This window comes from Centropristis striata, chromosome 15 (assembly GCF_030273125.1).
Source record: "Centropristis striata isolate RG_2023a ecotype Rhode Island chromosome 15, C.striata_1.0, whole genome shotgun sequence".
Classification (NCBI taxonomy): Eukaryota; Metazoa; Chordata; class Actinopteri; order Perciformes; family Serranidae; genus Centropristis; species Centropristis striata.
Window position 1 is genome coordinate 25,674,145 of NC_081531.1, and position 14,342 is coordinate 25,688,486.

Below are 14,342 nucleotides of genomic sequence, written 5' to 3' on the forward strand. Positions count from 1 at the left end.
GAAGAGTTTTTTTGAACTGCCTTTTCCTGACGACACGCGGCGCTGCGTGAACTGCGTGAACAGTTTCAACTTCCGCACACTATGATGAACAGGACGAGCTGCCACCACTGCTAGGCGTCCTCACAACACTCACCAAAAGGTTTGACAAGTCTCAATAGTTACTTAACTGTCTTTAAACGTGCATTTTATCTGGTTAAACTGGAGGCGTGTCCTGGTTCAGTTCGCTGCTTCGCGCGAAAACAAAGTGTTGTAGCGTAGCTATTTGCTATTAAACTAAATATACTTCACAGGAAATATTTATTAAAGCTACTGTTATAACAACGCAACAGTTTGAGGCCAGTAGCTCTTCACACTTGGAGCAAAACAGTGACAGGACAGTGCTACGTAGGTGAGCTAGCTGATAAGCTAAAATGCTAAGGACCAATCAAGAGGCGGCTCCTGCTGCACGTCTTGTTTTGTCAAACTACCTAAAAACAACAATAAAGTTTTGTCGCCATTTTGTTGAAATATTACACCAAAAATAATACATTCCTGTTAAAACTAATATGTAAGTTATTGAGTACGTTACGGCCCTTTTAAAAACCCGGTGCCGCAACATTAGTTTTGATTACATAACAGCAAAGGTGAACATATAATGTAAATACAATGACGCTGGTATAATGTTAGTCAGTTAGCTGCACAATGTCCAGACTCTCAGAAGCACATGAGTCATGCCATTGTGTTGAAGCCAAACTAGTTTTAAATCGACCACACCCACACTGTGTCACGAAAATATCTGATGGGAAATAAACGGAAGTGGCAGAAAAACACTCGGATCCAGTGGTGGAGGTACATTTACTCCAGTACAATGTTAAGGAACCTGTACTTAACTTGACTATTTCCACATATTTTAGTTTATACCTCTACTTCACAACATTTTGGGGGCAAGTATTGTACTTTTTACTCCACTACATTTAGCTGACAGCTCTAGTTACTTTTCAGGTTGAGATTTAACATAAAAATATCATCACTTTAAAATTATTATGCATTTTTAGGAATTAAACTACATCAAAAGTGTATTTAGTAGATATAATAAGTGCTACCTGCACAACAGTAAATGCTGCTTACATAAATGTATCAGAACAATCTCAGGGCATTACCTTTTTTAAAAATATGTTTATTGCACATTTTGTTAATTTACAAAGGCTGAACAACATGGAACAAGAAGGCAAATACAATAAAACAACAACAATAATGATGATGAAAATAAAATGAATTAATAAATAACTGGAAGGGAAAAAAAGGGGGGCATTTATCACCAAAACAAAAACATGGTGGTAGAAAGATAAATAAATGAAAAATTAGTAAGTAAATAGAAAAATGCATATATCTATATACACACACAGATACATATACATGTCTGTAAAGCTCTAAATGCATATACTAAATCAAGATAAAATAATAAAGATAAATAAATCTTCAGTTCAGAGCTCATCATGCCAGCCATCTACTTCAATATCATTTTTTTTCTCAAGGAAATTAAAGAAAACTTTCTGTATTTTCCAAAAGTTTTCAAGCTTGTTTTTCGTTGTGTAGCTTATCTTTTCGAAAGCCAAGTAGAAAGACATCCCTGTTAACCATTGTGAAGTAGTACAAGGTTTATCCCTTTTCCATGAGCAGGCTATACATCTTTTAGCTTCCAGAAAACAAATATTGAGTAAGGATTTTTCATTTTTGGAGGTCACAAAGTTGTCTGGGTCAATATTCGGGGCATTAGCTTTTGATACTTTAAGTACATTTTGATACGGATACTTTTGTACTTTTACTTCAGTAAGTTTTGAATGCAGGACTTTTACTTGTAGTGGAGTATTTTCAGTATGGTATTAGTACTTTTCCTTAAGTAAGGGATCTGAATACTTCTTCCACCACTGCTCAGATCCTTAAATCAAGTAAATGTATCAATACCACACTGTGAAAATACTGTTGAAAGTAAAATCTGAAGAAAAACTAAGTATGAATCAGCAAAATGTACTGAGAGATGAAGTACTGCTGTCAAACTGTTTACTGTACATTCCTATTCACTGTAGCACGTTTTTAAGAATGAATCTGAGTAACCAATGCCACGTGTTCTTACAGATTTGGACAAAATGTCAGACTCAAGCTCTGATTCTGACTATGGTGTTGACTGGGACGACGTCAAAGACCGGATGAGTGTTGTAAGTTACAAACCAATCATCAAAATAAGAATTTTTAACCAACGTGTTGTTCTCTGTATGAATGTCATTATAAACTGTTTGTTCCCTTTCAGAAACTTTTGTCCAAAAATAATACAATTGTTGCCCTTCGTCCATCGGGTAAGGAACATTTAAACTTAAAATCACATTAAGATCTTGCACTTATATATATATATATATATATGTATGGGTTCCTTCAGCAGAGGCCATTTGCCACTTAAATATCTGAGATCAATACCAACTGAAGTTGAGGTTATTTTTGACTTATTTAAAATGTAGGTTATTTGCCTAAGGTGTAATTAATGTAAAGTTTTGTTCTTTTCAGAGTTGCTGAAGTTAATTGCGTTTCCTATTTAAAAAAAAAAAAAAATATATATATATATAGAATTATATATTGTGTGTTTGTGTGTGTGTATATATATGTGTGTATGTATATATATGTATATGTAGAGTGATGGATTTGGTTATGAATACACTGTAGACATTTGGCCATGTCTAGATTGCACATCACAATCCAGTAATCAGTTTTTACTTGTATTTTAATATTCACAAATAATTAAACAAATGCTTAGAAGGCCTTCAGACTAACCTTTTTTTCCCAGGAGCACAATCACATAATTTAGTAGCACCACTTTAATTGATATGCAACTATGCTGCTCTCAGATGGGTGAAACTAAGTGCATTTTCTGCATATTCTGTTTTTAGAGGAGGTTTTTGACAAATGGAGTCGTATCCCTTTTGAAACCAAAAGAGAAGCTACGCAAAAGATGAAACTGTGCTCCTTCTGGCTGCCCATATGGCTGCAGCGAGAAGAGCCCAGCACTACTGCCTGCTGGGCTCTACGAACAGGGCTGATTGACTCAAAGTAAGTATAGTTCTAACTCAGATCTGAATTGTTTTTCTAAGCCTCCGTTAACACCACTTTAAATCCTCAATGTGTAGACTGTTAAGGAGTTTCTTGCTGTCTCCTTTTAGTGACGGTGGCGAGATAAGTCTGAAGCAGCTGCACAAGATTGAAATATTGGAGGCAGTTTTCAGAGCCTTGGAGAAAGGAACTGTAAGTTGACTATGGAGAGCTTAAACTGGAAACTTAACACACATTCTAAGTATGCAAGTTATGTGAAATAACATGCTTCATTTAACACTGAAGAGAAAACATTTTGTAGATTTTGTCTGACATCATGCTATTGATTCTACCACTAAACTGTTTGTGTCTTCTCTGTTCCAGATGAAAAAGGACCAAACAAAGCATGTCGTCTGGATAAGCAACATGTTCAACTTGGTAAGTCTGGAAAAAGTGAAGAAGCATGGCTGCCTTCCAGAGCTTTTCTGTATAATAAACTTTTTTTATAGCACATTTCACCTTCATATTTTGATTTATTAATATACTAAGCAGTTATACACCAACTACAGATTTGTTTTTTACATTGTTGGAAGTATTTGTAATATAACTATACAAATCAACAAACTATATCGACATTGATATTTTTTATTCATATAATTTATAGTATTTTAGGGATGCTCCAATTCCACTAGTATAAGCGACATTACTAGTGTCATTACACAGATTTTGGTATTGTTGAGGTATAACCGATCCACAGTCTGTGTTTCAGTTTACAGATTCTTTGTCAGTCTCTTTTAATGTCAGTTATACTCATTCAATCCATGTTATAGCGACTACTATCCATTAAAAAAGCCGTTAAGAAGTCAAGTGGGCTCATTACTGTGACATGTTCCACCAAATCCATACTGAGGTCCAGAGATGCGTCTTTAATGTTTTATTATGCAACAACAAATTAACTGACAAGTAGGGCTGGGCGATTTGGACCAAAAGTCATATCCCGATATATTTAGGTCGAATATCGATATACGATATATATCCTGATGTTTTTATCGCATAATGAGAGCAAATATTCAGTCAAAGCCAAATATGACATGTCACAAGTAGCTTTATTGAAACTGTTATTTAAGTGAACATAAATACTGTATAACAACAGGAGTACCTTTTTAAAAAATCAAAGCTCCATAAAGTGCACATTTAAATAAATAAAAATCTATGACATAAAATAGGCCAATCTTTTTCTGAAATAAATATATTTATATGAGAAAAGAATAAAGAACATTACAAAATAACTAAATATTACAAACCCTAGTAAGGGCAGCATTTGTATATAAAGAATGAAAAAAATTGAACTATACCGATATATGCGATATGGTCTAATTCCGTATCACATTTAAAAATATATTGGTATATCTTTTATATCGATATGTTGCCCAGCCCTACTGAAAAGCAGTTATATTAGAAAAAATAAAACAAACCTAACAGAAAAAACTACTTAGAATTTTGGAAATCTAAGCCACTGGTATCAGTCAAGAACTAACTTTGATGAGTTATTCTAAGTTGAGATATGAGGAATGAAGGAAGATCGTTAGAAATGACCACCTTTCCCTCTTCTCCAAAAATACAAAAAATGACTCCAAAAAAACCTAGATGTCTGAAATACCATATCATTGAATAAATCCCTATATGATTAATAGAGGTAGCTGAAAGGTTTTCTATTTGACCACTGTAACTTTGTACCACCAGCGCTCCCCAGAGGTTCTGGAGGAGGCACTCAATTGGTTGGAGCGAACGGGAGAACCTCGAATCCGCCAGTTGGTCCTCGATCTCGGCCATCCGAACACCGTTTTCCAGGCCCTGCATGTCGTCTTCACAGAGTGTAAGATACAAAACAATCCAATGATGCACATAGTAATACACAGTTACATAAAAACAGTAGGATTATTATGATTTTTAAAAATCTCTTGTATATCGCTGTAACCCTAGCCATATTGTTGACACATAAACATGTTTGATGTGCAAACACTGAAGCCTTGACATGTTGATAGTTGACACACACACACCTCTTTTGCTTTCAGTTGCCAAATATATAAAGGACATGGGTTCCAACATGGACAGGACGATGAAGTCACTGATGGCTCGGCCAACTGAATACCATATGGAGGTGAGGCTTATCAGAAGGAATGTGACATAACAAGATGTCTTTTCTCTATCTTGATAATTTTCCCATTATGTGTTTAAGAACAGACATAAATTATTGAAGAATCTGAGCAGCCTTAAAGGTTATATTTCTAAGATCTGGATTTAGAACATAGAAAATGTATCTTTTACTCTTTAAGATCGCCAAAAATACATTGTACATTGTATAAAGAAACTGTTAAAAAAAATCTTGGCATTATGGTCTGAATTTGACCTTTTCAACTGTCCGTGAATGGATCATAGGTTGCAGAAGTTTCAGTCCAAAAAACTCACATAAACAAAGCTTTACTCTGTGTACCACATTATTCTACATGTCTCAATTAAGAATGGGCCAATAATAAACCGTTTGGAATAACTAGATCCCATTTAAAAAATAAAAAAAAAACAACCCAAAAAACCATTACAAACAAAAATGATGTGCCCCCCAGCTACACTGAAACGATGATTGATAATCGTCAGGCAGAAGTGCAGGCTGTTTACACAGATCAGAGGACAGGAGAGGTTGCAAGACGAGCCTATAAAAATGCATTAGTAATAGTATGTGGCACTGGCGTAGCCAGAAAAAAGACATCGGGTGTGCACCAGCAATAATGGGTGTGCCGAATGTATTTTCAACAGGGTATTACACCTCCACAAACAACATTCAAAAGAATGTGTCTCTCGAATACAACATTATTAACACAACAACAACAACATATCCACACATTCTCATCAGCAATAGCCAACAGTTAGTTCATAGCAGGTCTAAACATTCACATGTGACGAGCTCTCAAATAAATCAGTAACAAAGTAATAGAAAAAGCACACTTTGTGTTCTCAAAATAACACCGCAAAAACACAACACAACACACACACACACATTGTGTGCCCAATGAGATTAACATAGTGAAATATAACATTCATGCGCGTACTCATGCACGGAGCCATTACGTATCCACATTACGCGTGTTCAAAAAAACTATTTAACCATCTGAACACATTGGGTTTAGCAGCTCAAATTTTTTTTTTAAGGCTGACTGTCCACACTGTTTTTAGCAAGTGTCCAAATTGGATATGGCTCTGTTCAGACTGGGCCACATTATTTTCCAGGAGGAGGACTTGTACATTGCAGTAAAATACAATTTAAAAGATATTAGAAACTCCAATTAAAAGTCCTGTAATGACTGGGTTCAGAGGGTTAAACGACAAAGAATCAAAGAAAAATCTCAAATTGGAAGACTACACAGGCCAAGATGTGTCACACATTTATGACACTGTAGTAATATTAGTGTATTTAAAAAAACTACATTGTTGGTTTTGGTGTCATGACTGATCATCCACCAGGCTCAACTCTCCAAACATCAACAACAAAAATAGCCTTGTTCACTGATTGGACCATAGAGCATTCAAATAAGATATTATTTAAGATATAAGATTTCTGTCTGTTCTTATTGAATGATTCTCTTCTCTTATGTTTCTCCTCCAGAAAAGTGAAGAAATGAAAAAGAAAGGAAATGAAAATTTTCAGAAAAGTCAGTATGAAGATGCTGTGAAGTTTTATACTAAAGCCATCAAATATTAGTAAGTAACACTTTATATATTTATCTTTAGCCTTGAATGTTATTATTACCTATTTATGTTGGACTCTGAGGCATTTCGACTGGTTATATTACAGTTACAGAAGCCTGCAGTGAATGAAAACCGAATATACACATTTACATGTTGTATAAACTGTTTGAAGTGAAATGTGAATATCAATATCAATCGATCAATATCCTTTATTTAACCAGGTAAAATTAATTGAGATTAAAATCTCTTTTTCAAGAATATGACGGGTTTTTAGATTTTTTTTTGTCTTTGAAGTGTGATCTGTTTTAACCAAGTGCTTGGAATAATTCGTAAATTCTTGCTTTGTAACTGAAAATAATTTCTTCTCAACCCAGTCCTGACAACCACATCTATTATGGGAACAGAGCCCTGGGCTATATCCGCTGTCGGCAATATCTGTAAGTACCACTTAATCCTTTATTTGTTAGTCATTTCAGTACTGTAGTGAGTATTAGTAGATGAGTTGTGTGCCCTAATCAGATAAAAAAATGCATGAATTTACGTCTTCTGAATCTTTCCTATTGTACGCAGTATTACAATATATTTTATGAAGTTCTGGTGTACACTCATAGTTGATAGGCTGTTTCCTTTTCCCCCTAGTCGAAACACGGCTACTATCATAATACTCTAAGATCTCTATTCGATTTCTGATTCGATTGCATATATTTAAGTTACAATACCAATTTCTCTTGAATAGGAAATCAATTTTCAGGGACTTATATGCTGTAAATTGTACGAGGACCCCCTGCTTTATTAGTTATATCGTTAGCCTCATAGCATATTTGCCTAAGTCATATTTGAGCGTTTCGGAAAACAAGAAAAAAACGATACAAACATCACACTGGTCTTTTTTTGGAACGAAAACAGAACTATACTATACGGAACGCTATTCCGAAAAAAATATGAACAGGTTCACTGCAAAAATTCAAAATCTAACCAAGAATACTGATCTTATATCTTGTCAAAATGTCTTATTTCTAGTCAAAACAAATCTCTTTACAATTCCTCTTTAAAAGTGTTTTGCTAGCGTTTACATCACTTCATCATACCTTGTTGCAGAAATGTGATTAAAAGTAAAAACACACTTCTCCTAATCCCTTTGATTGACTGAAAGTACATTTATTGTCTAGAAAATTGAAGAAACATGAACTACCTTAGGCAGATATCACAATTTGGCCAAAAAATGACTTAGGCAATTATGCTATGAGGCTAACGATATGAATTTGTTCATTAGGAATAGTATTCAGCGATTTGTGGTATCCAAAATGCAACCAGGCATCTGCCAGAAGGTTTTGCAGCTCCCGACCAGGGGTTGATTAACCAAATATTTTCTGTCATTTAAAAAAAAAAAGAAGAAAACTGGGCTGATCTACCATAATTAAGGTGGCGTGTGCATATTTATTATCTTTGGTGTAGACTTTTCTTGATCTCATGAGCAAAACCTCGCTGTCCGGCTGGCTTCAGCTAACGGCTCTGAGCGCTCGTAAATATTTGCTCCGTTTGGCCAATAAAGCTTCACACAGGCGCTGGACTGAGCATAAATTTATATGAAGATTGATCTCAGAATTAATGAATCGATATCGGAAAATTAAATTTGATATCTATTTGAATAAATGTTTAAAAACCCAGCCCTACTTGTCACACCACTATATCATTTTGCTTGTACGAGTAATACAACTCTGGTCGTAGAAGACACTTGTGTACTGCTTGCATTGCAATCTGGTGTCTAATTGCTCTTTTATAGTTTCTGTTTTTAATATGTTCTTCTGGTTCTTACAGAAAAGCTGTTGGTGATGGAAAACGTGCAACTCTGATAAAACCGCTCTGGGCAAAGGTACTTGCCTCTTTTATGATCCGGTCCCATAAATTTAGTTATCTGCAAACAAACTCAATGCAAAGTCGCAAATTACTGCTTGGAGTCACAATGACATGAATCCATAAATATGTATTAGCTTGAGATTCTGCACTGCAGGAACTCGACTTCCTGCTTCACTGCTGACTTCAACTTTACTGGACGAGTCATGAGTATGTGTGTTTTTGTCTGCAGGGTCACTACCGCTTCTGTGAGGCTTTGTACTCCTTGGGAGAGTGCACAAAGGCGATTGATGCCAACCGTACAGCCCAGACTCTGTGTAAAGACAACGTCGGGGGAGTCAAAGACCTGGAACAACAATACCTGAAATTCATGCATGAAATGCCATCACTGACAGGTATTTACATGTCATGTGGAGGTTTTTAGATTTAACTTTAATACACATTACACAGCTAAAAAAATCAAAGGTAATAAAATAGTCAAAAGTAGGACAATTGATAAACAACTTAACAGGGCTGTTTCCACTACCGGACAATACCCGGAATGAGGCGGGTCTCACTTGCCGAACCGCCCCTAATTTGAATACGAGCAGTCAGAAGCCGGCTTTTGTCAGGACTTTTTTAGTCCCTGTAGTAGAGCAGGGTCTTTTTTGCGGAGGCCGACTTGTTAAGAAGAGCCGCTGTTAGCGCAGTTAGCTACAGTTAGCTCTGTAGCAGTACAGTGTGTATGTGCTGCTGCTGCAGGAGGTGTTCACTAAGCGATCTCTGTTTGTTTACAACAAGCACCAGACACTCTGTTAATTCACAATCACTATGTTTATGATCAGCAGAGACTGTGCATAATTAGCCATGCTGCTTTCAGCTGCTGACGTTGTGTACAGTTAGCGACGGTGAAATCCATACGTCACCTCCAGAGTCTCTAAATCCCTCTGGGGGCTAACTTGTAGTGGAGACACTCAGAGTGAGTGGACTTTTCTGAAACTTTCACGCTGGACACCCAATCCATTAATCGTTTGCTTTCCTCATGCTGTGCCTGTATCAACATTGTGAGGGAAAATATATAGTGGGTAAAGGCAAATGAAGTGGCTAATCCTTTTTTCTCCTTTTAGCCAGCTCAGGTTAGGTTGCAGAGGTGCCGACACACATTATAATAAGCACACGCACATCCTCTTCGCTCATCCACTTCTGATGTTTATTGAACAGAACTCCGGTTGACTTTCCTTCATTTCAATACAAAAAAATAAAACGATTCACTTACTGTGATCCAAAACACTTGGTTTTCTAAGTGTGTATTCTAGTGTGCGAGTGCGGTCGGAAAACTGTTAACACTTCGCCTCCTAACCCTACAAAACTTCATTCACAAAAATTAAATAGCCACCTGCCCGTGGGAGGCACATAATAATAATATTATAAGTAAATAAATAATAAACTAATAATAAAAACAATTGTCTTTAAATTCCTTAAGTTTTAAACTAGTTTGGCTCCACATTTTGTTCCTTTCCTTAATGATAATAATTTATTTAAAAAATAAAATACCATAATTAACTTAAAACAAGTTTACATATTTTCTAATTATATTTAAGTGTTCAATATGGCTCCAACAGACTATAGAACAGTTGCAAAAGTCACTTGATATGACATTTTATCTAAAATCTAGCCTCATATCATGATATCCATATATTGATCTCCTTTCAGCCTCACTGTCCCTCCATTAATTAAATCTGCTTATGTGCTTTTATTTCAGTTGGACTGACAAGGAAAGCTAAAAGGTAGGTGTGCGTGTGTGTGCTACCTTTTATACATGTTGTATGAACATGGTTAATTGATGCTCATTAACTTATTGCTGCTCTTTCTTTTTTCTTTTTTTTACCTTCAGGGTGGAGACCCCGAACAAAGCGCAGGCAGTAGAGTCCCGACCAGCGGCTGCAAAAGCTGTTAATAAAGTTAATCCTCCGACTCCGAGTAAAGTTAGTAACTCTTTGTTCATGTTACATTTCCAGTGAGCTAAATGAGCCGATGGTGTCGTCACTTTGTTGTTTTACAACCCCAATTCCAAAAAAGTTAGACATTAATAAAACAGAAGACAATAATTTGCTTATTATTTGTACATTTTAAATGTAATATATGTCACAATGACCGTGTATTTGCACTTTGATAAGATCAGAATTTATTTATCCTGCAGTGGGGAAATTTTGTCGTCACAGCAGCTCAAGATACAGACGCATAGATAAAAAAACAGAATAAAGAATATAAAAAATAAGGCGTATACATACATTCTATATACCTTTTATATACATAAATTACTTGTATGGCTGCATTTATTATTATTTATTTTTTGTGTTTGTTTTCCTGAGAGTACTTTGCTTTTTACAGATATTGCACATTAGAGAAAATATATTTTAGCATGTTTATTAGGTTGTTGCATGTAGTAGTATGAATATATATATTTAAATATATGCAGAGGATATACACCGTCTAGTAAAAGTGGTATAAGACATAAAATAATAGAAAATAAACAGAAGGCCTAATGTCGAATATACTTTCTGTGGTCGGATGTAAACTGTAAAAATATTTGGGTTTTGTTTTTTTAATTTTGTGTTACAACGTACTTGTTGTAATCCGGTATTTAAGTTGATATTATGTATAATGTGTTTGCCTACGTTTCTTAAGTTTTAAGTACTAATTGATAAATAATAACTATAATGTTATTGTTTGTTTCCAGGTGTCGGAGGTAAAGGTGGAAAAGCAGCCAGGTGAGTGTGATGAGGGTTCAAATAATGGTGATAATGGCGTCTCTTGGTTGTCCAACACATACAGGCTGAATATTGTGTGTGCTAAGGTTTACACACTATGTTGCTAGTGTCCTTTGAATACACAGTTATCTATCCAAAGCTGTGGAGTTTCTCAGTTTCAGTGTTCAGTGACTCACTGAAGCATATTGAGGTCTAACAAACACTCTGCCTACATTTCTTTACTACTTTAACGTATACAGTGTGTAATTTCTGCATAATGCCAAACATTCACTGCTTCCAGCTTCTCAGTAGTGACTTTATTTTTTCCGTTCTGTTTGATATTATTGTAAATTGTCACTTGAACTTTCCATTTTTTAAAATGGTGTTTACAGAGAAAACAATTATTCCATTAATTAAGAATGTCATAATTTCAGACTTATCCATAATAAGTTCATAATCCATCAATATTTTGGAAATGTATGTATGTATGTATGTAGATTTCATGTTGATGACGTTTAAATTCTTGAATATTTTCTCTCTTCAGGGAAGAATGAAAGGACCACACAGCCAGAGGGCAAAAACTCTAAAGCATCAAAAAGGTGAATAGTATAATAGCTGTTATCAATTGTTTAATTATAATTTAAGTCACATCTTAAATCATCTGCTCTATGATTCTACGAGAGGACGCCTACATGCCAGACTCTCTGTATCAGCTGACTGTTTATACATCTACATGAAAAGCGCAGAGAATAGTGATCTAATACCGGATGTAGTGACGATGTAACTGATTAAAAAACTCTGTTATTTCTTCCAGTGAGGCTCCTACAAAGATGGCGAAAGCAGAGTCCAATACTGCGGCTGCAAAGAAGAAACCAAAGAACAGCAGTCAGACTGAAGTTGAGGTAAAACTGTGCTCATAAATCATGTTTGTATGCTTGTTCAGTCATGAGCTTGAACTTGTGCAGAGACACACAGCCTCTCAGAGCCTCAAGCACCGCCACTCACTGAGGCTCTTAGTTTGTCTGACGCTGCAGAAAGATCAGCAAGTCCAACTTTGCTTGGAGGTGGTCACGGTATAATTAAATAAGATAACTGACCTGCTTTGTGTTTTACGTTTTCAGAACCAGACGGTGGATGGAGGTAAAGCCGCTTTGTCCAGAGAGTTGAGGTTGTTGATGGAGGATGCATACACCGCTCTGGCTGACCTCCGCAGTCGTAATGCAGAGCAGGCCTTCAGGAAGGCACTGGCCTTACTGGGAACCAGCGTAGCCAAGGTAACCCTATCACCCATAGGCAAATCATCACCTGGAGAACCTTAAACTGTTAGTTTCTGCTCAGACATTCATATGCATATATTTATATTTTGTGAAATTCTACCTGTAGGATGAACTGATTTTTATCAAATATCACTATTTTAAATTTGGTTGTAAATCGAACAATAATATTTTTACTGTTTTTGTTTATTATAAATGGTATCATTTGGCATTTTTTCAACCCTTTAACCCATTGACGCCGGGAAAGCATTACCGCATTTCTACCATTGAAACCGGGAGCGCTGTTGCGTCACTCTACCATTAAGGCCGGGACAGCGGATATGTCATTTTGTAGTATTTGTATTTTTTTTCCACCTATTTTCGGTCTCTTGGCCAATGAAATGCATCAGAACATGATCAGAATACATGCGGGAGTGTCGCAATGCAACATCGGACTTTTCCAGAACTTTGAAATCATGACGGAAGACGACTATATCGGAGGAGCTCAGCAGTAAGTGACGGAAGAGATCTGATTAAAACAGCGCCGATCATTTAATTGCTGATCCGGACTTTGAACCCTCGGAACCAATCGACCGGGATTTATGGATGACGAATATGTTTTTAGACGACATATTTTCACCAAAGAACAGACAGATTTGTGGCCATCTGGAAATAATAATATTATTAATAATATATTAATATTAATAATAATAATAATAATAATAGGCTAATTGATTGTGATGATGATATAAGAAATCATGACTGTTTATGTCTTATATTACTTTATGCGTCGTTGAGTACCCTGAAAAGTGCAATATATAAAATGTATTATTATTATTATTATTATATATATTTTTTATTAGAGTAGGCTAATGAGAACTATGTCTTGTTCTTCCAGTGGTCATATCATGTTTGCATCTTGCTAATGGGCATGTATTAGTATTATGCATAGGATTTTTTATTCAGTCAAATGTAACATTTGCTGAGTTTTTTGATTTTTTTTTTAAAAAACGTATTGAAGGTTTGGACAAATAAACTCAACTTCTCATGAAAGCCACGGGTATAAGCTCTCAAATACTTTTTGAATATCATTTTTATCTGCTACAGAGGCTGAAAAATCTATTATTTAGTAGGTGTTGAATTTCCAGAAAAACTTCAGGTTTTAGGGGGTCATTTGAAAATCGCCCATAGGTTTTCCAGGCGCTTTAGGCGTTAATGGGTTAAGGCCGGGACAGTGGATATGTCATTTTGTAGTATTTGTATTTTTTTCCTCCTATTTTTGGTCTCTTGGCCAATGAAATGCATCAGAATCATGATCAGAATACATGCGGGATTGTCACAATGCAACATTTGACTTTTCCAGAACATTGAAATCGTGCCGGGGGAAGACTATAGCGGAGGGAAATTAGAAGTAAGTGACGGAAGAGATCTGATTAAAACAGTGCCGGTGATTTTATTGCTGGTCCGACTTTGAACCCTCTGAACCAATCGACCGGCATTTATGGATGAGGAATATGTTTTTAGACGACATATTTTCACCGAAGAACAGACAGATTTGTGGCCATCTGGAGATAATAATAATATTATTAATAATATATTAATAATCAGCTAATTGATTGTGATGATGATATAAGAAATCATGACTGTTTATGTCTTATATTACTTTATGCGTCGTTGAGAAAAGTGCAATATATAAAATGTATTA

General features: G+C 35.6%; 1 protein-coding gene across 2 annotated transcripts in view; it reads left to right on the forward strand.

The window, feature by feature from the left end:
- The first annotated feature begins 6 nt into the window (after positions 1-6).
- ttc3 (tetratricopeptide repeat domain 3) overlaps positions 7-14,342 on the forward strand; it is a 40,175-nt gene continuing 25,839 nt past the window's right edge. Inside the window, exons 1-19 of one of the 2 annotated variants that reach the window (XM_059351618.1) lie at positions 7-139; positions 2,116-2,195; positions 2,288-2,333; positions 2,919-3,078; positions 3,189-3,270; positions 3,442-3,495; positions 4,801-4,933; positions 5,133-5,218; positions 6,719-6,813; positions 7,176-7,238; positions 8,620-8,674; positions 8,888-9,050; positions 10,397-10,421; positions 10,529-10,619; positions 11,375-11,405; positions 11,929-11,983; positions 12,199-12,286; positions 12,506-12,658; positions 14,001-14,048. In XM_059351618.1, coding sequence (XP_059207601.1) covers positions 2,127-2,195; positions 2,288-2,333; positions 2,919-3,078; positions 3,189-3,270; positions 3,442-3,495; positions 4,801-4,933; positions 5,133-5,218; positions 6,719-6,813; positions 7,176-7,238; positions 8,620-8,674; positions 8,888-9,050; positions 10,397-10,421; positions 10,529-10,619; positions 11,375-11,405; positions 11,929-11,983; positions 12,199-12,286; positions 12,506-12,658; positions 14,001-14,048 — 1,497 coding nt within the window. In that variant the 5' untranslated portion in view covers positions 7-139; positions 2,116-2,126. The remainder of the gene's footprint in view (positions 140-2,115; positions 2,196-2,287; positions 2,334-2,918; positions 3,079-3,188; positions 3,271-3,441; positions 3,496-4,800; positions 4,934-5,132; positions 5,219-6,718; positions 6,814-7,175; positions 7,239-8,619; positions 8,675-8,887; positions 9,051-10,396; positions 10,422-10,528; positions 10,620-11,374; positions 11,406-11,928; positions 11,984-12,198; positions 12,287-12,505; positions 12,659-14,000; positions 14,049-14,342) is intronic. The other variant, XM_059351619.1, reaches the window with a different exon arrangement.